The sequence below is a fragment of the Pseudorca crassidens genome, chromosome 20, assembly GCF_039906515.1.
Source record: "Pseudorca crassidens isolate mPseCra1 chromosome 20, mPseCra1.hap1, whole genome shotgun sequence".
NCBI lineage: Eukaryota > Metazoa > Chordata > Mammalia > Artiodactyla > Delphinidae > Pseudorca > Pseudorca crassidens.
In genome coordinates this window covers 10711555-10737249 of record NC_090315.1, presented here as the reverse complement: position 1 = coordinate 10737249, position 25695 = coordinate 10711555, and the positions used below count along the sequence as shown (strand labels likewise).

Here is a 25695-nt window from a genome sequence, read left to right as displayed (position 1 = left end):
TCCGGGATTCCCTCCCCTCTCAGAGGAACAACCTTCTTTGTATGACTGGCAGTAGTTACCGGCCAGTAGTGATTGGAGAGAAGACTGACGACCCGACCCATTTCGGAGCCTCTCTTCTGAGTTGGCCAATTGCAAGCATTGAAGGGCGGGTTCTTCTCTGGGGCGGGTTATAGTGACGGGCGTCTGTTTTGACTAATGGGAACTTGGCTGCGAGTAAGCCAGTACCAATCAGAAGCGAGAAGGCCGGATCCTGGGGCGGGGCTGGAGCTTCGGCAGTTGAACCGCTCGCGAGGAGGGTTGTCCGCGGAGAAGGTGAGAGGCGGCGAGAGTAGTTGGTGCGCGGGCTGGGGTAGCGATCCTGGGGGGAGGGGGGTGCTCTGGGGGGAGAGTGGGCTGGGCAGGCAGCAGAACTGGCAGTGTGAGAATCGGGAGGGGTTGCCCTTTAACAGGGGTAGAGTTGTGAGGCAGAGGGCAGTATGTGAGGCGGGGGGCGTTTTCTGTTTCGCAGGAGGCTCTTTAAAGGGGGAAGTGTGTAAAGTAGGAGACAGAAGATGGTAAAATATAGAAATGTCCTTGTAAGATAGCCTTGCGATTTAATGGGAGGTTTTAAGGCAGAGGGTTATTATAGAGCATTGTGGAGTGGTGGAAGTCCCTGCCATCAGTTAAACCTTTGATTTGGGTGGAGGGCAGGTGAAGAACAATATTGAGAACTCCAAGGATGAGGGTGTGCTTTGATGAGGTGTGAAAGCTTATGATACACGTAGCGTTTACTGAAGGCTTACTATGTGCCAGGCACCTACCAAGTGTATTATGTGAATTAACTCTTAAACTTCTTAACCCTACCGGTGGCTAAGAGTGTGGGCTCTGGCGTTGTGTTGCCTGAGCATGAATGCTGGCTTTGCCACTGGCTTTGCCACTGGGTGAGTTGTTTAACCCTCTGTGCCTCAGCTTCATCATCAGTAGAATGACCTTCTCTCTTCTCAGTCTGTACCATTCACCTTGTGGCCTTACCCAGTCTCCTGGCTTCATATGCTCTTTATGTAATGATATTTCCAAGTGTCTATCTCCAGTTGGGATATCTACTCTGAACTCAAGACTCATATGTCCAATGGCTGGCCCTTCTCTACTTGGAAGTCCAGCTGACATACAGACTTTAAAAACTTGTCCCAAACTAAACTTGGCGTTTTCCCCCTTCAACCTCCAAACCCAGTTGATGGCAGTCCCGTCCTTCCAGGTACTCAGGACAGAAATCTTGGAGTTGTCGTTCACTCCTCCCTGTTCTTTCACCCACGTACTGTCAATCAGCAAATCTCACAGGCCTGCCTTCAAAACACATCCAGAATCCAGCCGTGTCTCACCACCTCCCTTGCTACTGCTCTGGCCTAAGCCATCACCTGTCCTTACCTAATGTTTTGCAGTGGGCTCCTCGCTGACCACCCAAACTAAAATAGCTCCTGCCACCCTCTGGCCCTTCACCACCTGGCTTTACTTTTCTTCATAAGGTTTACCATTACCTGACATATGTTAGTGTTTGTTTATATCCACTGGGCTTCTTAGACGCCCCTCACTAGAGTGTTGGCTTCAAGTGGATCTAGAACTCAGCACCTAGAAACGCACATAGTGCTTAAAAGGTGTTAGTTGTACTGTTCCACCATTACCACCGTTTCGTGGGGGGTCTCCCTGTGATATAGGGCAGGGTTGTTGAGCTGGGAGGGTGTTGGGGTCTAGATGGGATCATAAACTGGACAGATTGTGGTGGCCACAGGCAGAAGATCTCAGCTCTAGTTCGTGCTGGGGGAGCTTATAGGAAATGCAGATTCCTGGGCCCACCTCCAGGAATTCTGCTTCTGTAGGTTTGGGACCAGGCCCAGGATGATGCATTGTCATCAGGCTCCTGTGTTGATGCTGAAGGTCTGCAGCCCTCACTTTGAAAAACAGGTCAGTTCAGAGCTTGGGCTGGAACTCTCATCATTCAACTCCTCTTCTGTGGCTGGCCCAGTGCTAGGCCATGTTGGGGACTCTGTAGTGATCGAGGCAGCCCTTTACCCAGCCTGGGAGTCAGGGAGGGCTTCCTGCAAGAGGAGACATTGGAGCTGAGACTTAGAGGATGACAAGGAGTGAGCTGAGAAGAACTTGCTTGTATCTCCAGTGCCTTGAACCCTGCCTCCTGGCATCGATCATTAATTCACAAGCAGCCCCCGATCTGTGCCAGGCCCCGGGTGCTGAAGATACAAGAATGATCAAAATGGCTGTGCCCTCATGAACTTCTGGTCTGGCAACTAGTCATCAGCTAGTTGCACAGATGGTAACGGTTGACCAAGTGCCAGGCTCTGTTTGAAGCACCTTGTATGTATTGACTAATTCAATCCCCACAATAATCCTATGTGAGGTGGGAACTCTTATTATCCCCGCTTTACTGATGGGGAAAGGCCCAGAGAGGGTAAGTGCCTTGCCGGGGGTCACATCATGGGTTAGGATCTGAACCCAGGAGTCCCCAGCCTGCAGCATGTACCATGCTTAAGGTGTGAGCCCACATTGGATTTGTGCTGGAAGGAAGAGAGTTATGGCAGGAAAAGGAAGGTAGTCAGGGAAAGGCAGCTGAGTAAGGAGTAGGGGGATGAATGTGCCAGTCCCTCGCTGTAGGATTCGAGGCAAGATGCTTCATCCTCTGTAAAATGGGGGATGGTTACAATACCTACCAGAGAGCAGAATTAAGGGTGAGTCACTGGTTGGTAGGTGTGCCTAGTCCTTATCTAAGGCAAAAAGCATTTGAGGGACAGTGGGGGAGGGTGTCTGATATCCCAGGGGGTGGTGATGGGCTGCGGTGGGCACTATGGGGGTCTGGATTGTGGGGTGTCCTAAAGGGCTTTGGGGTCCATATATTCCAGGGGGATAATGTGGAAGGTTTTGATCTGGAGTGCAGGGCTAAGGGGAAGGGGGTTCCATCCAGCCCCAATTCACCCACATGGTGGGGGGCGGGGCAGTGAGCTGGGGGCTCAGAAGAGTCACTGAGGCCAGGCCACGTGTATGAAGGTGAAGTGGGGGGTACGCTGTATTGGAGACTCCAGCTAGGTCATGGCTGGCGGGAATATTTGGTGTGGGGCGTGGTGGTGGCAGATGGTGGGAAAACAACCATCGGGTAGGGGCTGCCAGGGGCGATGATTTACCCATGTCTGGTGTAGGACATGGTGATGTGGACTTGTTTTGGGGTAGCCCAGCGTGGAGGACTGTCAACTCCGGTCCTGGGGTGAGGGCTGTGAAATCTGAAATATCCGGGGAGCATAATTCGGGAGGAGGAGCCAGGGGCGGTGATGTCACACTGGAAATGGAGAGGGGGTCACCTTAGTGAAAGATGAGAGGGCTGGGGGTTGGAAAACTGAGTGTGTGTACACGCGCGTGTGCACTGAAGCCATGGTGTCATAAGGCCGGAGAAATGGTGTCAGGTGTGAGGACCAGAGTGGGGCGCTGGGGAGTCCACCCGGAGTGCACTAGGTGGAAATGCTGACGTCGCGGGTTGGTAGGGGCGGGGCCTCAAAGGCACAGCACCCCGGCTGGGTTGCGGAGGTCACTAAGCTGAGGCGAAGAGGAGCTGGGAGAGACGTGAGACTGGAACAAAACCAGCGACCAGGATGGGCCACTGGTCGGCGGTCACAGACCACTGGTTGGAGTCACAGAGCAAGGATGGAGGATGCAGGTAGAAGGACAGGGTCGGCAGTGGGGGCAGGGTGGGGCATGAAGGAGGGAGGGAGTGACTTCGTGCCTGGAAAATTCCAGAACTTGGGGGGGAGGGGGGCTTCAAGGAGGGCTCTCCAAAGGGAAGAGAAGTGGAAAATGGGGGGTGGTGCAGGGAGTTTACATAGAATTTGAGAGGGAACAGAATCCAGATGAAATATCAGGGTTACAGAATACAGGCTGAAGATGGGGTGTGTGTGGAGTAGAACCTTGGGCAAATATGCAGACAGGATCCAGGCGGAATAGTGTGTGTGTTGTGGGGGACAGGACAAAATTCAAGTAGAATATGGGGGGAACCCCAGTAGAACATGGGGGACTGGGAGAAGGGGAGTGACCAGAATCTCGAGGCCATCTAGGGAGTGAGTGATGGGGAGCTGGGGTCAGGAGGGGAGAGTCGAGCTGGCTGGGGAGTGTGGGATTTATTCTGTCTAGAAGAGAGGATGGAGGGAGGGAGCGGGCGCAGTTTGTGCAGGTGAGGAGGCAGGTAGGTGTAAGGGGAGAGTTGAATTCGGGCAGAATATTCAGGGGCTTACTATCTGGAGACTGAGGTGTTGGCTGTGTCATCAGGGCAGTGGGATGCAGAAAGGCCCTGTTATCTAATGAAGGCCTATGAATGGGGGGCTTATGTAGGGGAGTGGGGAAGGAGGAGGGCAGGGCCGCGTCCCCTTCTTCCTCTGCCTCCTCGGGAGAGTTGGGTACCAAGAGTGGGGTGGTGAATGGGGCGGTTAGGCTGCGTGGCTCGTCAAGTGTTCCGCTGCTGCCTTTGGCGCCGTGGTAACCGGGACAGCGCAACCGCTGATTGGCTTGCGGGGTCTGAGGGGCGGAGTGGGTGGGCGGGGTTTAGGACACCCGGTAGGGCGGGGCCAGCGCTGCCTGGCACCCGCACTAGGGGCCAGGGGATGAGGGATATGTTGAAATGTGTAACTGTTTGTTTGCCCGTAGATCAGGAATTATTAACCTCCCCCCCGCTTCTGAAACCCCAGAGAATGAAAGTACAGTTATGAGAGTGTGAGTGGGAAAAGGTTCTCCAGATTTCATCAGTCCGTCCAAAGCACCAGAGACCCCCTCCCCCAGATAAAGTTAAGAGCTTGGGTCTAGAGGCAGAGACGTGCCTCTCAGGATGGCTGGGGCTCTGGCGATTGTCCTTGGGCATTTGAGAAAGGGGATCTGTGGATGAGCCTGGGGATGCGGTATTCTGGGAGACTCTGAAATTACTTGCAGAGGTTATGGATCTATTCATTTATCTGGGGAGGGTTCAGAGATCTCATTAGATTCTCAAAAGCTCAAGGACTCTAAAAAGATTAAAAATCACTGACCTAGAGGGACTTCCCTGGCAGTCCAGGGGTCAAGACTCGGTGCTTCTGCTGCAGGGGGTGCGGGTTCGAGCCCTGGTCGGGGAACTAGGATCCTGCATGCCGTGCAGTGGCACGGTCAAAAAAAAAAAAAAAATCACTGACCTAGAGATTCAGGGCTCAAACTATTAAATTTTCCAACATCAGACTTTAGGAAGGACTAAATTGGGGAAAGTGCGAGGACTAAAGGAGACAGTGGGGAGAGAAGGAGGTCAGGCATTGGAGGAGTCCCCATGAACTGGGTTGGGGGCATCCCTGGGTGCCTCTGTCTTTGCAGCACCGGTGGGACTCTGCACAGGGCTCTTTTTCTCACAGAGCCACAGTTTCCCCATCTGTACACTGGGAAGGGAATGGGCTGGCCTTGTCTCTCTAGTCCCTTTCAAGCTCAGAAACAACAACAAAGTAATAATAACAAGAATAGCGATGACTGGGAGCGGGGATGAAATAGGTGAAGGGGATTAAGAGGTACAAACCTCCAGCTATAAAATAAGCCACATAATATGATCAGTAATATTGGAATAACTTTGTATGGGGATAGATGGTTACTAGGTCTGTCGTGGTGATCATTTCATAATGTATGCAAATGTCAAGTCACTGTGTAGTACACCTGAAACTAACATAATGTTGTCCATCAACTATATTTCAATAAAAAAATGATGATGATGCCGATATGTATTGAGTGCTTGCTTGGGTCAGGGATGGCTCAATTTCACCAAGGATTTTTACATAATTAATTCATTTAATCCTTATACCAATCTAAGGAGATAAACGCTGTTATTCTTCTGTGGGCTTACAAAGGCCTGCAGGAACATCATCTGGCCCGTTACCTCTCTGATCTCCTCACTTTCCCTCTCTCCTTCCCTCATGCTGACCTCCTTGGTGTTTTCAGAACAAACTAGGTACATCCTGCCTTGGAATCTTTGCCTGGCTGTGCCCTCTACCTGGATCCTAATCCCCAGATATTCACCTGTCTTCCCCCCCTCCCTCCTTCCAGGCCTCTGCTCAGCAGGGAGGGGGTGGCCCTTCCCTGACCACCTTAGCTAAAAGAGCGACCCCTACTCGCTAGTATCCCCTTTCCCCACCAGTTGACATTTTTATGCCTCTAACTGTTGCCACCCTCTTGAGGGTAGGGACAGAATCTGGTTTCTCATCATATCCCCAGCACCCAGGATGGCACAGACTTTAAAGATAAGGAATCTGGCTCCAGGAGAGGTTAAGTTACTTGCCCATCTAAGTGCACGTAGCTGAACTTGGACACGAACCCAAACAGCCTGGGGCTCCCATTCTGAACCACTCCCTAGAATTCATGCTGAGGGTGGAGGCCTACCCTCTCCTCCAACTCCTCATAGAACTAACAGTGAGTAGTAGTCCTGTTGGCTGAGAGAAAGTATTTATGCTTACAGCGGACTAATGAAGAAGTTCAATTATTAATTCAATGTAAATGATTTAAGTTTATCATGGATAATCTGTTATCCATGCACTGGCTGTTCTCTCGCCTTGGACCACTTTCCTTAGGGATAGCCACTTGGCTTGTTCCCTGACCTTCTTCAGTTCTCTGTCCAAATGTCACCTCCCCAGGGAGGCCTGCCCTTGACCCTCTATTTAAAATCTCTGCCCAGCCTGATCTCAGTACTCTGTCTCCCTTTACGGCTTGACTTTTCTCCACAAATGTTTAAATAAATGAATAAACAATAAATATATAATGAGTATAAGGATTAATAAATTAATAATAGTATTAATCTTGATCCTCTTATTGGAAATCATATATTCTATTAACCAGCGTGTATTGGGCATAGTAACGTGCAGGACACAGTTCCAAGTGCTTTTACATGTATTGTCCAATTTAATTTTCATGACAGCTCTATGAGGTAGGTGCCATTATTGTACCCATTTTCCAGATGAGGAAATTGAGGCACAGAGAGACAAAGTCTCTTTCCTAAGGTGGTACATGGTGGAACCAGGATTCTGGCCTTCCAGCTCCTGAGTCTGGGCTCTCAGCCCCTCCAGGTCTCTGTCTCATTCCCCTCTCCAGCGACACTGGCCATGGACCAGCCAGCTGGCCTGCAGGTGGACTACGTCTTCCGGGGTGTGGAGCATGCCGTGCGGGTGATGGTGTCTGGGCAGGTGCTAGAGCTGGAGGTGGAGGACCGGATGACGGCCGACCAGTGGCGGGCCGAATTCGATGCCAGCTGTGAGTGTGCCTGCCTGGGTGGGCTCACTTGTCCTTCCCTGGGCTCAGCTTCTCCCAGATGAGGCCAGTCAGGATCCTGTCCACCTGCCTCTTCTACCTGACTAGAAGCTCTCTAAGCTGGGGAGGGGGTGTAGGGCTCATCTCTTGGGCCAGAGGCACTGGTGTTGGGGAAAGGTGGAAAGGTTGGGTGCATTGCCCTTGGGCTGGCCAAGTGGTCAGACCTCAGGAAGGACTTTTCTCCCTACCTAGTCATCGAAGATTTGACTCACAAGACAGGGAACTTCAAACAGTTCAACATCTTCTGTAACATGCTGGAGTCGGCCCTCACCCAGGTAGGGGCCAGGGTTGGGGGCTGGGGGAGCTGTCTGTTCCCTGGGTCTCTGGGAGGGTAGATGCCCACCTGATGTATGCAAGACCCTCTACCTTCTCTTTCGTTGAAGGAACAGGGCTATCTTTTCTTTTCTTCTTTCCCAAATGTAAATACCTTATTCTGATTGTAATTCTAATGATAATGATTATCATGGAGAAAATTCAAGTCACAGAGAAATGTAAAGAAGAAAGTAAAAATCACTCCATTCCCAATACTTACTCCTAGTAATATTTTGTTAATATATATATATTTTTTGGCCGCACTGCGTGGCATGTGGGATCTTAGTTCCCCAACCAGGGATCAAACCCGCACCCCCTGCATTGGAAGGTGGAGTCTTAACCACTGGACCCCTGGGAAAGTCCCTTTTATTAATATTTTGATGGAAATCACTCCAGCCATTTCTGCATTTCTGTGTTCACTTGTGATGTGAACGTGTGTGTATTTGCAGATCTATAATTTTATGTAGTTGATATATTTCCCAAGGTATTCTGTAGCCTTTTAAAAGATTTAACAATAATTCATAAAAATTTAGTCATGTCAGTGGATATAGATAATCATTCATTTCATTTACTGAGCATCTGTTGTGTGCCAGGCACTGGAATACAGCACTAAACAAAAGAGACAAAATTCCTGCCCTCATGAACCTGACAGCCTAGTGGGAGAGACAGACAATTGAAAAAAAAATATAATGTCAAATAGTTAAAAATATTAATAGGAAAAAAAGAAGCAGGTTGGAGCTTAGAGTGACATGGATGCTATTTAGACATCATTTAAAAACTGTGAACTACATTATTTCTCTGGTTACAGGTAAGATGTGCACTCATAAAATTGTGATGATATTAAAGTAATGTGTGACTTAGAAAGTAAGAGTCTAAATTCTGTTTCTATCCCCCACCTCAGACTGTTAACATTTTGGTATCTATAGGCAGTATAGCATAATGGCCAGGATCATGGACTCTGGAATCAGTAATCACTAGCACTTACTACTTGGGAGCTGTGGGCCAGTTACTCCATGTCTTAGTTTCCTTATCTGTAATGTGGGGATGATAGTAGTCCCCATTTCATAATGTTATGAAGATTAAGTGAATTACATGTAAAAAGCTTAGAATAGTGCCTGGCTCATAATAAGTGCTACACAGGTATTGTCTATTTTTATTATTATTACAACTTTTGAGTTTGTCATCCTTGTTAGCGGTTGCTTAGTATTCCAGTATACCCATGCGTCATGATTTATTTAACCCAGTGGTTCTCAAGCTTTTTGGTCCCAGCGTGGATGGACCTAGAGAGTGTCATACAGAGTGAAGTAAGTCAGAAAGAGAAAAGCAAATATCGTATAATAAGGCATATATGTGGAATGTAGAAAAAATGGTATAGATGTTCTTATTTGCAAAGCAGAAATAGAGACACAGACATAGAGAACAAATGTATGGATGCCAAGGGGGAAAGGGGTGGGGTGGGAGGAATTGGGAGACTGGGATGGACACATACACATTATTGATACTATGTATACAATAGACAACTGATGGGGACATACTGTATAGCACAGGGACCTCTACCTAATGCACTATGGTAACCTAAATTGGAGGGAAGTCCGAAAGGGAGGGGATACCGTTATGTGTATGGCTGATTCATTTTGTTGTGCAGTGGAGACTAACACACCATTGTAAAGCAACCATACTCCAATAAAAATTAATTAAAAAAAAAAACTTTTTGGTCTCAGGACCTGTTTATACTCTTAAAAATTACTGAGGACACCAAGGAGCTTTTGTTCATGCAGGTTTTATCTATCAATATTTGTTTGCCATATTGTAAATTAAAACTGAGAAAAATATAAAGATATTTACAAATTCATTTAAAAATAACAGTAACAAACCTGTTACTGACCTAAATAACCTTTTTATGAAAAATATTTTGAAAACCAAAATTATTTAGTAAGAAATATAGTGGGGTTTTTTTTTTTAACATTTTTTGCAAATCTCTTTAATGTCTGGCTTAATAGAAAACTGCTAGATTCTCATGTGCTTCTGCTGTCTGTAGTGATATGTCCTGATTGACGTACATGCAGAAAAATCTGCCTCTGGCAGATATATAGCTGAAAAAGGGAGTCCTTTAATAGCTTTTTCAGATAATTGTGCATATCCTCTCTTGCCAGCACATTAAAACTGGACATGTGGTAGTTTCTTAAAGGTTTATCGCAGTGTGGAATCTGAGACCATTCCCAGTGAACTTTTCCTGTTCTGTGACATTAAAATCTATTGGTGTGTCTTTACTTTGCAGGGATCTTTTACTCATTTTCTAACATCATGCATTTGTAGCATCATTTGTAACATCATGCATTGGTCATTTGGAAAATATTGGTTCACGGAGTTGTGCAAATCTTCCAAATGTTGACACATTTCATTATACAATATCAGGAAGTCATATTTGTTAATATCCTCACTGATCTGTCCGGGAAAGCCTTTCAACACTGAGAAGCTATCAAGCACACAGTGGCAGATACAAGTTTTCCAAAATTCTAATTTTCACTTTAGAGTTTGAATTTTATTGTTGCAAAACAAATACCGTTAGCTGTATTTTTTTGGAAGTGACAGGCTTGCTTTGTTCATTTTTGAGAAAATGCTTGCCAGACATCGAAGACTGAATAACCGTAGTTTTTGTCAGTACCTTTTCAAGTAAAAATAGTGTTCCATGAAAAAGTGGCTAATTTAGCTCAAAATTCAATCACACAAGTGCTTTTCCTAGAAAATGTCATACCTTGATATGCAGCCGAATGTGTACTTTCCATTTTGTCACACACAGTAGTAAAAATATGTGCCCTCAAGGGTCAAGAGTCAAAAAAATTAATAATTTGGGGCTCCCTGGCGGTCCAGTGGTTAAGACTCCGCGTTTCCACTGCAGGGGGTGCGGGTTCGATCCCTGGTCGGGGAGCTAAGATCCTGCAAGCTGTGCAGTGCGGCCCCCCCAAAATTAATAATTTTTACAGGTTTATCAAGGACATTCCTAGGTTTCATTTTCTGTGTTTTTATCTAGTTATTTATTTATTTGTGTGTTTCTCCCTCCTTCCCATCCCCCTGCGGAGACTGCGTGGCAGTGGAATATACAATGGTTACTAGTGCATTTGATGCCCCTGGCTTGCTTTCTGCTAATGGGCACCAGCAGTTTTACCCACCATGACTTTTGCACCATCAGTGCAAATGTCAACACAGCAAAAAAGGCAGATGACATCTTAGTATTATTATGCAAGGTGTTTTGACCCCATGGACTCCCCTGAAAGGGTCTTGGGGACCCCCAGGGGTCTGTGGACAGTACTTGGAAGCCCCAGCACTAAGCTGTCTCCTATGGCTGAGCATTTAGGTTCTTTTCAGTTTCTCCCTCTGATGATGTCCTGTGGCAGCGCCTCATGGGGCAGGGTCATCTTGATCACCAGCCTCAGTGGTGGGAAAGCCCAGCTAGGGCTTCCCTGGTGGCGCAGTGGCTGAGAGTCCGCCTGCCGATGCAGAGGACACGGGTTCGTGCCCCGGTCTGGGAAGATCCCACATGCCGCGGAGCGGCTGGGCCCGTGAGCCATAGCTGCTGAGCCTGCGCGTCTGGAGCCTGTGCTCCGCAACGGGAGAGGCCACAGCAGTGAGAGGCCCGCGTAACGCAAAAAAAAAAAAAAAAAAAAAAAAAAAAAAAGCCCAGGTAGCCCAAAGAATGAATGGGGCGTGGCCCAGGTGTGTGGGTTGTGTGCTCTGGGTATGGCCACGTTGGGTCTTTTGGCAGCTCCTCCCATTCTCTCCAACAGAGCAGTGAGTCGGTTACCCTTGACCTGCTGACCTACACAGATCTGGAGTCCCTGCGGAACCGAAAGATGGGGGGCCGCCCAGGCCCCTTGGCCTCGAGATCGGCCCAGCTCAACTCCAAGCGCTACCTGATCCTCATCTACTCTGTGGAGTTTGACAGGTGGGTACAAGTATACCCACCAGGCTGGTAGCTGGTGGTCAGGTGGGAGAGGACGTGGATAGAACTTAAGAACCCCTGGTACCCAGGGCTAGGTGGGGATGTTGCTTAAGTCTAGCCTTTGGAATCTTCAGTGTTGAGGGTTATATCATTTAGTATTGTGTTTGGCTACAAGTATCAGGATAACCATTATCAGTGCCTTAAACAATAGTTTATCACATAACGAGATGTCTAGGTAGATGGCTGCTACTCAGCAGTTTTGTTAGGGACTCAGGCTCCTTCTGTTTTTGTTTTTGTTCTTCTTTTCCTCATCCTTAACGTGTTGGCTTTTTGACTGCATCCTTATCTCTTCATGGTCACAAAATGGCTGCTGTTTCTCCAGGCGTTGCATCTATATCAAAACAGGAGGAAATGGAACAGGGCTGTACTTGTTAATTGTATCAGCTGTTTTTATCAGGAAACTAAAAGTGTTCCCAGAAGACTCCCAACGAATTTCCTGTAGTATTTGGCTAGAAAGGGTCACATGTCCTTTCCTGGGTGGATTCTTGGCCTCTGAGATGCCACGGTTCTAATCCTCCTTCTCAGGATTCACTACCCGCTGCCCCTCCCGTACCAGGGCAAACCAGACCCTGTGGTCCTGCGGGGCATCATTCGCTCACTAAAGGAGGAGCTGAGCCGCCTTCGAGGGCTGGATGGCCAGGACCCTCGGGACAGCCGGGAAACTGAGATCTGGCATCTGCGGGAGCAGTAAGTCTGGAGGTGGGGGTGGGCGGTTGGGGCTGGGGGGGACACATCCCATCATGCACTGCGGGACCCAATGCTTAGCACTGTTGGAAGGACAGCCATCCCTCATTCCCCAAATACTTATTCTGAGCCCCTCCTCTGTGCCCACCATGTGTTAATGGTGCTGGGGACACAGCAATGACCGAGATAATTCTGGCCCTGTCCTCTCCTGGGGCTCCCAGTCCAGTGCGGGAGACAGATCTGTATGCAGACAGTGAAGATTCACCATGGATGGGGCTGAGGGAGTCCAGAGAGAGACCTGACCCTGCCTGGGAAGGGAGGGGTGTTCCAGGCAAAGGGAACAGCATGTGCAAAGACAGGGTGCGAGGCAGGGCTCTATTCAGTTGAATCCACCTTCCCCAAGCGCCTCTCTTGTGCTGGCCCCTTCCCTGCCCATGGTGTAGTGCCAGCGCAGGGGGCAGAGAGGCATTGATCACATACCCACCCGAGTATATTGCAAATGGAGATGGGGTTAGGCAGGAAAGGGAGCCTGTGTTATGGGAGGCTGTGACAGGAACCTGATGGGCATGTTTACCGAGTGCCTGCTGTGTGCTGAGGGCTGTGGAGGGGCTGACTGGGACTTGGTCTCCAGCTGGTGGGGGCCCCACTCATTGGGGTAGGGCTAATACTATTTTTAGTAGTAGTAATAATAATAATACCAGTAGCTATTGTTTATCGAGCATTTAATTGTGTGCCAGGGACTCTGTTCAGTGCTGTATGATTTAACTGATTTAATCCTCCCAAAGTAGGCACTACTATCGTCCCCATTTTATAGAGGAGGAAACTGAGGCCCAGAGAGGTTAGAGAATTTGCCCCAGGTTACACAGTGAAGTAATATGGCCTGGCTAGACCTTGAATCCAGGCAGTCAGCCCAAGCCACCTTTGGTTCCTCAGCCACTGTGCACTGCTGGCAGCTGCTAGCCCAGGACTGAGCGCTCAGGGCTGCCTGGGAGGACCAGACCTCTCCCCTCCCAGAAGTGCAAGCTCATGGGGCTTGGAGAACCTTGCGAGTCTTCCAGGTGCGTGTGCATGTGTTTCCCGGGATGGCCACAAGATGGCGTCATCTGCCCTGAGATCCACAACTGGACAGTTGGTTCTCACCTTTCTCTTCCCAGCTTGGAGTTAGGGAGTTTGGGAAGACTCCAAGATTCATTCATTCAGTCATCCAACATTTACTGAGTTCCTACGGTGTGCCAGGCACACTGCCTGGCCCTATCGGTGTTTACTGAGCCATCACTCAGTGCCAGACACGTCTAAGTGCTCTTTATAGATTCCTGCAGCCTTATCAGTAGGTGTTATTATTATCATCCCACTTCACAGAGATGTGAAGTGAAACTGCCCCAGGTCACACAGCTTGTAAGAAGTGGAATAGAGTTGGATGCCATCAGCCAGGCCACAGAGCCCGAGTTCCTACACAGTGACCAGACAGCTGGAGTGAGGATGCAGACAGAAAACATAATCACACTGATCAACGTCAGCTCCACCATGATTGGTGCTGGGAAGGAAACGTACAGAGAGCCAGGAGAGGAGAGAATAAAGGGACATGACAGCCTGGCTGGGAGGGCAGGCAGGCTTCCCCGCGGGGGGGGGGTGGATGTGATGTTTGGAGGATGAGTGGAGTGGTTCCTGCCAGGAGGAGGAGAGAAGGTTCAGGAGGAGGGCATTGCGTTTGCAAAGAGCACCATGGGAGAGGGAGGGGGGAGGAGAGGAGGGGAGGGGGGAAGTCAGCTGGAAGGGACCGAATGGGGAAGCTCCTTGGAGAGTGCGGGGGAGCCACGGATTTAAAAAAATGTTTTATTGGGAAAAATTCCAAGCACGCACAGTAGACAGTAGTATAATGCACGTGTACTTGTGCCCCAGCTTCAACGGACTTCAGGGAAGTCCCTGGATTTTGTTGATTTTATCTCCATGGTTCACGTGGTCCCCTGTTCTGTTTATTTCCCGCGAAGTGGTTGTTAAACCTATAGGCTAATCCGATTCAGGTTTCTGGGACAGTGCCTTCCTCTGTGGGGCTGTGTATTTGCTACTGTCGGGTGGTGTTGGGACTGATGGGTTTGGATGTTGAGAGCTGGATCCCTGTCTTAGAAAGTTCCTATCAGCTCAGCATCTCTTGATGGTTTTCATTTGCATTTCTCTAATTACCGATCAAGAAATGGTGCGTGCCCAGCCCAGTGGAGGAATGAGGATTATGGGACCATGCCTCTCACCCCGCCCCAGCATTCGCTTTCTACCTCCTCCTCCCAGGGTGTCGCGCTTGTCTGCTGAGAAGCGCGAGCTGGAGGCCCAGCTGGGCAGATCGCGCGAGGAGGCGCTGGCCGGGCGGGCGGCGCGCCAGGAGGTCGAGGCGCTGCGCGGGCTTGTGCGCGGCCTGGAGCTGGAGCTGCGGCAGGAGCGCGGCCTCGGGCACCGCGGGTCCGGCCGCCGAAGCCAGGATTGCCGCCGCCTGGCCAAGGAGGTGAGGTGGCGGGGCAGCCGGCTGGGCGCCGGCGGGTCCCGGACTTTGGCTTCAGTCCGGACCTCTACGCTCCTCTTCCCTCCCGGCAGCTAGAGGAGGTGAAGGCGTCGGAGCGGAGCCTGCGTGCCCGGCTGAAGACGCTGAACACCGAGCTGGCCATGTACAAGAGGGGGTGAGGGGCGCGGCCCGGGGTGGGTGGGGCCTTGGAGCTGTGGACCCCGCCTGCAGGTGGGCTCCGGGAGTGGTTGGGCGGGGCCTGAGTGACGGGGCGGGGCCCAGGTAAGGTGGAGAGGGCGGGTAGAGCCTGAGATTGGGCCTAACGGAGGGATGAGTGGGGCCTAAAGGACTGCATGGGGCATAGGGAAGGACACACACAGTAGTTGAAAACGATGGGCGGAGTCTGTAGAGAGATGGGCAGGCCTGAGGCGGCATTCAGGAGGCTGAACCTGGAGATAGGGACCGAAAAGGGGCGGGGTCTGAGGTCTAGTTGAGCGAAAGGGCGTGGCTAAGCATGTGGGTATCCGAGTGATGTTTGCTGGCATGTATTGGGGTGGGTGTTGAAAAATTGGGAAGGGTTTCCAGGGAGCTGTGGGAAACCTCTGGGAGAAGGGCCTGGTGAAAGGATGTGTTAGGTTGTAGGGAAGTGACAGATGGGTTTGGGGGGGCGTGGTTTGTGGGGCTCCGATAGGGGTGGACCCTGGGAGAAGGTATCTGTGAGGATTGTGTAAGTACGTGAATGTTTAGGAGTTGATGGGGGATGGGCCTGAAGTTTCGGAGATGGTGCAGTCCGGCAAGAGGCTTGGGATAGGAGTTGTCGTCGCTGGTGGGAAACTGACAGTGGGCTTTGTGCTCCCAGGAGACGGACTACACCGGTGGTGCCGCCCTCGGCCCGGGAAGATCGGGCTTCGACGTCTCGGGAGCGCTCCACGTCGCGTGGCCGTGGCGCTGCCCGCTCCTCATCCCGGGAGAGCGACCGCGGGGGCCGGGGTCAAGGCCGCCCTGGCCGCCCCTCGCCCTCGCCCACAGGTCTGTGACGACCCTGCTCTGCCCGTGGGAGGAGGTGGATGGAACTAGAACTGTGGAGGCGTGATCCTATGACTCCAGCCTCCTCTTCTCTCCACACCCCACCCCCACCCGGTCCTAGGTGGTCGCGTGCCCCGTTTCGACCCAACAGCCTTTGTGAAAGCCAAGGAGAAGAAGCAGAGAGCGATCAAGATGAAGTTAGCGCCCATTTTCTCCTCACCTGCCCATATCCCTGCCCCTTTACCTGACCCTCTGACCATCCATCCCCAACTCCCAACTCCATCACCTGTCACCTGCTCCATCTCTCCCCTTCCCCCTACCTGCTCTTGCTTCCCGCCTGACCTCCATCCCCTCTCCTGATCGCCAGCCTCCCCCATCCCCACGTCCTGCTTATTTGTCTCTCCCACCCCTACCTGGTCTGTGTCTCCGCATGATTTTTCCCTATTTAGGTGTGACCCACGGGGCGCAGCGACGCCCTTTCCCGAATTAGTTGGGCGCACAGGTGGGCGTCTCCTTTCTTGTTCTCCAGGCAGCAGCAGCAGCGAAACCGATTGGGCAGCGGAGGAAGCGGGGACCGTCCATCCACCTCCTGGTCTCGCCAAACTCGACCCCCCGCAGCCGTGACCGGTCGAGGAGACGCGGCTAACCGCTCCCGAAACCGCAGCTCCTCGGGTAACTGGGCCGGAGCGCGCGGGACTGGCAGACGAGCTGGGCGGGGCTGTGGCCAGTGCTAGAGGCTCACACTCTCCTTCTCCCTCTAGTGGACAGTTTCCGCAGCCGCTACTCGTCCGCCAGCTCCTGCAGCGAGTTCGAGGATTTCTCTGAATCCCTCCCTAGAGGGTAAAACTTGGGCTGGGGGAAGGGACCGCTCCCAAACAGGTGTCTGGGGAGACTCGAAACAGTCTTTTGCGGGGAACTTGGGTGATGGAGGCTGGAGCCTTGAAACCAAGGAAGAGGGCCAGGTGGGAGGTGCCACAGACCCCTCCCATTGGTCCTTGATTACTCCATCCTCTCAGCGTTCGTCGCCGGGGGAAGCCGCCCAGCCCCACCACCTGGAGGGGGTCCAATACGGTGAGTGTCTTTCCTCAGGCTTTGGAGGAGGCAGGGGCAGCGTTAAACCACCGGAAGCTCGCTGGCCCTTTCTCCCATGATTCCATTCTAGGGGATCAGGTTGTAAAAGCGGCTCCGCAGTGCCTCTGGAGGCAGTGGTTTTGTTTTGTTTTTTTGCGTTACGCGGGCCTCTCACTGTTGTGGCCTCTCCCATTGCGGAGCACAGGCTCCGGACGCGCAGGCCCAGCGGCCATGGCTCGCGGGCCCAGCCGCTCCGCGGCATGTGGGATTCCCCCCGGACCGGGGCACGAACCCGTGTCCCCTCCATCGGCAGGGGGACTCTTCTCAACCACTGCGTCACCAGGGAAGCCCTGGAGGCAGTGTTTTGAGACCTTTGGGTTGGAGAGGAGGATGGGGCTGAGGTGGGGGCAGGAGACTCTGGTTAGGAGCACCGGCTCTGGCCTCAAATTGCCAGGTCTTGAAACCTGCTTCCCCTCCCTAGAACCCGTGTGACTCAAGGTAGCTACTTAGCTTCTGTAGCTCAGTTTCTTTATCAGTTAAGTGGGGATGGTAATGGCATTCACGTCTGAGGGTTCTGGTGAAGCTACAGGGAGCTTATTTTGCATATAAGTACTCAGTAGGTGTCAACCCTTAATTTTTATGAGGTCCTTTGGTTCAGAATTGCCGGTGGGATTTGGGGGGCAGGCATAGAGAGTGCCTGACCCCCTTTCCTGCCACCCCCAGCAGCAGAAACCTAGCCCCCTGGAACGCGGCCGCCATCAGAGACGCCTGGTGGACTCGGGGGGCTGGGTCCCCATCAAAGGTGAGCCTGGGACTCCACATCTCCCCCTCACCTGCCCCAGAGCCCACTGGGATGCTACTGAGGGCAGGATATTGGGCCCCTCACGGACCCCCACAGCCACGCCTGCTCTCACAGAGTACAGCTCGGACCACCAGGCAGCTGACATGGCCGAAATCGACGCCCGCCTGAAGGCCTTGCAGGAATACATGAACAGACTGGACGTGCACTCGTGACCTCAGAGAGAGACTACTGCCCCTCCAATGGATTCGGATGGATTCGGCGTGAGGGGCGGGGCTGGTGTGTCCTGGCCCCGCCCAGGCCCCGCTCCTCCTGGTGCTGTTGGGGTCTCAGGTGTGTGAGGCCCCAATCCCTACGTCTCCCGCAGGCATTGCATTCTGGGAGGGAGGGTAAGTGTGTTTTGTAAATAAACATATGTGCCCTTGGGATCCCTCAGCTTATGACTGAAGGGTCGGGGTGGAGTGAGGAGGAATGAAGATTGGGTGGGGAGGGGGTGTAACTGGGACCTGTGTGTATTTCTGGCCATGCCTATGACTGGGCGGCAGATTGGAGTACAGGCTCAGAAAAAACTCCCGCACTCTCTAAAGCAATGGGGGGAGGGGAACCTGAGGGGTGGGAGTGAGCAGCTTGTCCCCAGAGGAGTTCAAGCAGAGATGCTGCCCAGGATGTCTTTGGCGGTGTGGTAGAGAGGGGGTGTCTTGCCACATGGCTTACTGCCCGGGAGGTGAGGACCCCTGAGCTTCTGGTGGTGACATCTCAGCTGACTTGGTGCTATTCCTGTGCTGTGACCTGGGGCCTCTGGGTTCTGAGCTGTGATTTGGCTTCCAAGCTGGGATCTCTGGGGTCTTGGTTCAGGGTCGGGGCCTCTGGGTTCTGAGCAAGGTCAGAGTGCTGGGAGGTTGGGGGGCGATGGCTGGGATCTTATGGGGGAGAGAGAGGGTGGGGAGGGGGATGGCGGGACACAAATACAGTTTGAGGTTCGCCTTTATTGGGGGAGGGGGAGGCAGTGGGGTTTCTGATGGGGTGGGGGTGTGTGTGAGAAGACGGACAGGGCCTTACACGCGGTGGTAGTGTGACCATTGCTGGATGATTTCGTAGAGCTGGTAGCCTGGAGAAAGCGTCTGCTACACATCCCGGTGTCCTTTGACCTCGTAGCTAGGAGTCAAGAATCCCTGAGCCACGCCGCAAGCCAGCAGACTCTGGGCTGCCCTGATGGCGCGGGGCGGGGGCACCCGATCTGTGGGAGGTAGAGGCAGGAGTTAGGCTGGGGCTTCCTCGAAGGGCAGAGGGGGTGTGGGTAGTGCTTCTGATTTTGTACTCTGAGCTGGCCCGCTAGGGCCCAGAACCCAGCCTGCCGCCACCAAGCAGTGACTTAACCTCTCTGTGCCTCAGTTTCCTCATCTGTGAAAGGGGAGAATGACAGAACCTCTCTGTGCCTCAGTTTCCTCATCTGTGAAAGGGGAGAATGACACCTGCCCACAGGGCTGTGGGATAATCAAAAGAGTTATTTTATGTACAGAGTAAGCCCTCAGCAAGTGTCAGCTGTCAAAATTACTGCTTATTTGCCCTCATCTGCCCCCAGACCTCCCCAGCCGAGCCGCAGCAATAGCTGGCATTTATCAAGCACTTCTTAGGTGCCATGGACTGGTCTAAGAACTTTTATAGAGACAGACTAATCTTCACTGAAACCATGTGGTTGCAAATGGTCTTTATCCAAAAGAGGAAACAAGGCTCAGAGAAGCAGAGTCACTTGCCCGAGGTCACAGAGCTTCCAGGTGGCAGAGCCTCCCAGCAACTGCTCACCACGCGGTGCCAACCCCCGGGCTCCATGTCAGCCCCCTAGCTGATGGCTGGACAGTCACTTACCCACATAGTTACCCATGAAGGAGATGCCGAGGGATATGGGTTCTAGGTGGGACCTGAGTGGGCGCCCAAGGTGTTCCAGCCCCGGCCCTCATACTGGAGCCTGTCTTCTCCCATCAGGAAGCTGTGGGGGTGGGAGGGTGGTCTGGATGAGTGACAGAGGGCTTCCCCGGGTTGGGGGGGGACTCCCTCCCTGTCCTCTGCTTGCCCCGCCCCTGTCCCTGTCACTCACACACAATTTCCCCAACACCCTCCTCCTATCCTCTAATCTTCCACAGTAAGAACAATGACCGTGACCGTTGCCATTTGTCAAGCACAGCTCTACATGCGCCTTTTTGCATCCTCAACCCCGTGAGGAGTCAGGATTTTCACCCAGGTCTCCGTGACTCCCACCCACATGGTCTGGCTCTCTCCTGCCTCCCCGGAGGATTGGTTGAGCTCTTGATTTGCTGAATTCTCACATGCAGTCCTCGGAGGCAGGCACTGTTGTCATCCCCACTTTAAGCTGAGGAAGCAGACTTAGATTATTTACCCAAGGTCACGTCCTGGACACTAATGCTTCTCAGAACTCTCCACTGAGAAGCTCTTCTGCCCTCTCCCCAGCCTGCTTCCTGCTTCCTCTTCCCTGCTGGGGTACACTTGAGTGACAGGATCAGGGACTCGAGGGTTGGCGCTGCAACCAGACACAAACCCTGGAGCCCCAGCATCTGCCTCTTTGAGGTTTCCAATCCTGGCAGCAGATCTGTCAGGTTCAGTCATTCAACACGTCCTGCTTGAGCGAGTTTGATTTGGCACAAATTTGGAATTAACCAGATTGGCGTTTTGGAGATGCGATATCTGTCACCTCGGTCCTCTGGCTCACAAGGTCACCAAGGATGCGCAGAATTTGGGAACTCTAATACTGGTCCTGAATCTGCCACTTGGGAAGGCAGACTCTCAGAATCTGGATTGAAGAGGCTAGAAATACCATAGTGATATCGACCCCCAGGACTGGGCCAGTTATGGTCCTGCCACAGCCCCAGCATCTGGCACAAGCAGTTGGTACTCTCTGTACATTAGCTAAATGGATGCATCTAATTTAAACTTCAAACCCCACCACCTGGTGGGCAGTCAGGAGACCCATTTTACAGGTGAAGAAACTGAGGCTCCGAAAAAGATGCGACAAGGAAGGGGGATTCCAAACATTTGGATCAGACTCTGAATCCTAAAATCTGAGAAACAAACTTCAGTTTGCTTTTCTATAAAGTGATTTAGACCAGAGGCTGTGGAGCCAAGCTCTGCTCTTCGTTCCTTCAGGGAAACGCTTAGAACTGGAGCGCCTGACTTTTGGAAAAATAATTTGAAGTTGGAGCCTTTGAATTGTAAAATCTTGAGCCAGAAGAGCTGGGGATACCCTTGAAGCCTTCCAGGTTTTTCCAAGCGAGGTCCTCAGGCTTTCTGGCTTCACCCCAGCCCTACTGAAGCAGTCTCTAAGCGTGGGGCCTGGGGACCTTCATTTCCAGTAAGGTGATTCTGGTGTTTACCGAGGCTTGAGAACCAGTAGAGTCTCTTGCTATAGAAGCCCGTATGCAGGACCCCAGCCTATTACCCTGGAAAGGGAGCTGGTGGGCATGGGCCCCAGAGGCAGATCTAACCAATCCCTGCCCCTGTTTCTGCCCTCACCCCCCTACAGTCTGTTCTCCACACTGCAGCCAGAGGGAGCTTCTTATATCCAAGCAGCCTCACATCCCTCTCATGGCTCCTGTCTTAGAGTAGAACGGAGGTCCTCCCCATGGCCCACAAGACCCTGTGCCATCCGGCCCCTGCCAACTCCTTCCTCATTTCATATCACTCTTCCCGGCTACCTCCAGCCACCCTGACCTTTGTCCCTCAGGAATGACCCACTCACTCAGCCTCCTGGCCTCTACCTCTGCTGTACCCCCAGCTTACCACACTCTTCTCTCGGCTCCCATATGCCGGAGCCGCGTCAGTCACTCTGTTCCTTTTCTCCATCGCTTCTCTCACCATCTGAATTCATCTTGTTGACTTTGCTTGTTTCTCACCTGTTGCTGCCTGCTGGTCTTTAAATCCCTTTGGGCTAGATTCACACTGTTCATGGCTGTGCCCCCGTCCCAGCATATGGCGCACAGCCTGGCACATAGTAATAGGCGCCAGCAGTCCATGGACTTGGGGGCTCCCACTGCACACCAGGCGGTGCCCTAAGTGGTATTGGCTGGCTTAGTGATGGGGTGGGCCACGACCCCCCTGACTTTGCAGAGGAGGAAGGTGAAACTGAAGCTGAAAGAGGGTGAATGCCTGCCCCAGGGCTCAGCCATCAGTAAATGGAGCTGGGACGGCAACCCGGCCTGGTGCTTAACGAGGCACCGGACTTTACCAAGGGAATCCAGTGCACAGGATATCTTCCTGTGTATTGGCAAAGTCTGTCCGTTCCTCTGGGGGCAGAGCTTGGACTGCAGCTGCTTCCCCTCCTCCTAGCATCTTTGCGCTGCCTGCACACGCCCAGCCCTAAGCGGCGACCCTGGGGACAGACGAAGATGTTGCGCGGTTGAGTAAGGTGCCCGGGGTGTCGGCCAGGCGGCTCTAGAACAGGGTCCCTGCGGTCTCCTGGGCCCGCGCTCCTCCCTCTGCTCCAGTCCCGTCTCCAGCTTTTGCCTCTCTTCCTCACTCACTCGTAGCCCACGTCGCACCAGCCCAGCGTCCGCACGTGGTAGTGCTGCACGTTCTGGACCTGCTTCAGGCAAGAGGCCGGGGTGTCCCAGGCGCTGCCCGCTGCGTGCGACACCACCGCGTAGCGCACGGGCCCGTCTTAGCGCTGGTTGCGCTCGGACGCCAGGGCCTTCCACTCTCTGCGGGGCACGATGGGGATGCAGCTTACCGAGGCTTCTTGAGCCGCTCCGAGGCTGAGGACTGCCGGAGAGGGCCCAGGCGAGCAGTGCGCAGCGGCGGGTCATGGCACGCAGGGCGCGCGGAGATGGCTAGCAGCTCCAGGCTGGCTCTGCGCCTTTATCTGCCTGGGGGGCAGGGAAGGCCTTGCATCACACCCCGCGGGACTTCCCAGTGGGAACCCAGACTCCGATTCCTTCTCTGGCAGGGCCCCAACAGGATGCGGTGTGGTCCGGTCCGGAGGGGGGAGACCATGGTAAAGCCAAGGGGCCCCTCACCCAGCCGAGAGTTGGGGGTGGGGAGAGGCACACAGGCCCTTGGGCACTTCGCCCCGTGGTTTCTGGAAGACCCAGGGTCTGGATCTCTGCCCTGTTTTGTCTCTCCTCTCAGTGGAGCATTGGACAGCTCACCAGGACTTAACATGGGAGGCAGGCGGCCAGGCCTCTTCTCCCATCCTCCTGCAAGGAACTGAAGAAACAAAGGGGCCCATTTTAAAAACACTTCTCCTGGACCTAAGCCCGATGTCATTTAACCCTGGCAGCAAACTGAAGAGGTGACTAATGGGAAGCCCATTTCACAGTTGAGTAAACAGGCCAGAAGAGGGCTACTCACCTTGCTGCCACATGGGAGATAGTAAAGCCTGGTGGTCCAGAGCCCTCATTCAGAGCCAGGCTGCCTGAGTTTGAATTCTGGTGGCATTCCAGTGTGTGAGCTTGGGCAAGTGACAACCTTTCTGGGTTTCAGTTTTCCCCACCTGCAAAATGGGGCTGATACTATAACGTATCTAACTCATGGGTCGATCCCTTAGAAGATGTCTGACTCACAGTGCCACGTAAGCATCACCTGGGTGGAGGTGGGGGGTTCCCTGGTGGTGCAGTGGTTGAGAATCCGCCTGCCAATGCAGGGGACATGGGTTCGAGCTCTGGTCCGGGAAGATCCCACATGCCGTGGAGCAACTAAGCCTGTGCGCCACAACTATTAAGCCTGAGCTCTAGAGCCCGTGAACCACAACTGCTGAGCCCGAGTGCCACAACTACTGAAGCCCACGTGCCTAGAGCCTGTGCTCTGCAACAAGAGAAGCGACTGCAATGAGAAGCCCACACACAGCAATGAAGAGTAGGCCCCGCTCTCCACAACTAGAGAAAGCCCGCGCGCAGCAACAAAGACTCAACGAAGCCAAAAATAACATAAGTAAATTTAAAAAAAAAAGCATCACTGGGACTTGACCTCAAATCTACCCTTGGTAGTAAGCTGACAGTTCCATTCTTTTTTAAAAAAATAAATTTATTTATTTTTATTTATTTATTTTTGGCTGCGTTGGGTCTTCCTAACTGTGCGGGGACTTTCTCAAGTTGCGGTGAGCAGGGCCTACTCTTTGTTGAGGTGCGAGGGCTTCTCATTACAGTGGCTTCTGTTTGTTGCGGAGCACAGGCTCTAGGCACGCAGGCTCAGTATTTGTGGCACATGGGCTTAGTTGTTCCGCGGCATGTGGGATCTTCCTGGACCAGGGCTCGAACCCATGTCTCCTGCATTGGCAGGTGGATTCTTAACCACTGCGCCACCAGGGAAGTCCCAGGACTCAGGACTTGATCCTCAGGACACTGGGCACCATGGCCAGGTCCTGAGCACGGAAGGAAAGTATTCAGATTTGTGTCTGTGAATATCCCAGTATCTACTGGGAGGAGGGTGGACAGGAAGGTTGAGACTAGAGTTAGCAGTCCAGGGAAGGTGCTGCTATAGTAGAAATATTTGTGCAATTACCAGAGTCCTAACTGTTTTTTATCACCCATGGGGGCAGGGGTACAGCATGCTCCCCTCCCAACCCCATATCACCCTCTGGTCTCTGGTGTCCTTTCTCCTGCAGCCGCTGAGTAGCTCCAAACAGCAGATTGCAACATTTTAGTAGGTTAGATAACCACTAGAGTTGGCCATAAGCTATGTTATTTTTTAATTGAAAATATATAGATTAGGGAATGGATTTCAACAATTAAACATTGTGTCCTGAAACTTGCCCTCAAGGATGTTGGAAGCCACGTAATAATGTAATATTTATTTTTTCCCAGAGAGCTGCAGCCTGTTGGTTAACAAAGTCTTGAATGGAGGAGGCTCAGGGCAAGGGTGGATTCCTCCTTTGATGAGCGCCACAGACTCAGCTGCCCCGTCATGTTTTACAGGTTGGGGCACATTGCTCATGACCTTGATTCCATTCGCTTCCTGTGATGGCTTCAGGCAGGCCGGGGCCCAGGCCTGGTTGCCTCTGCTTAAATCCGGAGTGCAGTAGTTGCCTGGACAGCAACCAGGGTGAGGGAGAAAGGATGTTTTCTAGGGCAGGGTTAGTGTTCCGTCTCTGAAGAGGGACGAGCCCAGACTGCACTCCAGGGCCTGGAGCCTTGTGTCTCAGGGGAGCTGAGTCACTAAAGGGCAGGAGAGTGAAAGGAGATCAGGACAGGGTAGGGGGGCCTGGGTGCTGATGGGAGAGCAGTGCCATTTCTGAGATCTGTAGAAACCAAGAGCCACTAACTCAACAGCGTTGAGACTTTGGGATGAGATAGCCCTGGGTTCACATCCTGCCTTGGCCCCTTTCTCAAGGTATCAAAAAATCCTTTGCACAAAGTCCTGTCCAATCCTACTACCAGCCCCCTTAGAGACTCTCATCCTACTGTGTCCACCATGGGACTTCACTGTCTGGGGACAGCTCTGTCTTCTGCAAGAGAGCCCAGATCTGGGAGGGACCTGGCCTGTGTTGATTGAGCCATCATTTGGTGTCGGGACCTGCCACTACTTATGGCTAGAGAAAGTTCTACTTCTGACTTCAAACAGCCATTTGTTTTATTCTCTCATTCTGTTCCCTGGATCCAAGGAAGACACTGACCCGAGGTCTTACTGCTGGTCAGTGACTCAGGCTGGACTAGAACCCAGGTCTCCTGAACCCCAGTCCGGGGGCCTCCGAACATTCCTGGCCCAGCCCATCTAGGAAGGACAGCCTCTGCTCATAGACAACCCTGGGGAAGACCCAGGTTAACGTTCCCATGTGCCCTTTCTTGGGACTGGCAGAGCTGGGCTCCTGGGTGTGAAACCCAGGGTGATGCTGTCAGTTCCTGCTCTCACTGGATTCCCCACTGGCTTCCTTGTTGCCCCAGGAATAAATAGACTTGATTTTCCTCCTGGCAGTATCTGGGTGTTATTTCCATCTGGCCTTAGGGAGCCCCTCCCAGGAAACAAGCAGGAATGAGG

General features: G+C 52.4%; 2 protein-coding genes across 4 annotated transcripts; one reads left to right on the top strand and one right to left on the bottom strand.

The window, feature by feature from the left end:
• The first annotated feature begins 248 nt into the window (after positions 1-248).
• Positions 249-25622, top strand: CCDC61 (coiled-coil domain containing 61). 3 transcript variants are annotated; one of them, XM_067721193.1, is made up of 15 exons: positions 249-312; positions 7092-7275; positions 7525-7607; positions 11430-11587; positions 12170-12331; positions 14612-14822; positions 14912-14994; positions 15679-15848; positions 15967-16042; positions 16375-16517; positions 16607-16685; positions 16862-16916; positions 17640-17718; positions 17833-18104; positions 23366-25622. In XM_067721193.1, the coding sequence occupies exons 2-14, from the start codon at positions 7128-7130 to the stop codon at positions 17928-17930; spliced, it is 1545 nt and encodes a 514-aa protein (XP_067577294.1). In that variant the 5' UTR covers positions 249-312; positions 7092-7127; the 3' UTR covers positions 17931-18104; positions 23366-25622. The 3 variants fall into 3 exon arrangements, with proteins under 3 accessions (XP_067577294.1, XP_067577293.1, XP_067577292.1); XM_067721192.1 differs by having other exon boundaries at positions 250-312; positions 7117-7275; XM_067721191.1 differs by lacking the exon at positions 249-312 and adding an exon at positions 391-3694 and having other exon boundaries at positions 7117-7275.
• On the bottom strand, positions 18771-22529 carry PGLYRP1 (peptidoglycan recognition protein 1). The gene is given in 5 exon segments (XM_067721194.1): positions 18771-18952; positions 19582-19626; positions 19629-19702; positions 22248-22489; positions 22491-22529. Coding segments are annotated over 5 exon segments (582 nt in total).
• Positions 25623-25695: the final 73 nt, after the last annotated feature.

Excerpts from the sequence above, each read along its gene's own strand:
- CCDC61 (XM_067721191.1), top strand. The coding sequence starts at position 3,499 with ATGCTGACGTCGCGGGTTGGTAGGGGCGGGGCCTCAAAGGCACAGCAC. Across the intron at positions 12,332-14,611 it reads ATCTGGCATCTGCGGGAGCA|GGTGTCGCGCTTGTCTGCTG; the intron begins GTAAGTCTGGAG and ends TCCTCCTCCCAG. Across the intron at positions 14,823-14,911 it reads GCCGCCGCCTGGCCAAGGAG|CTAGAGGAGGTGAAGGCGTC; the intron begins GTGAGGTGGCGG and ends CCCTCCCGGCAG.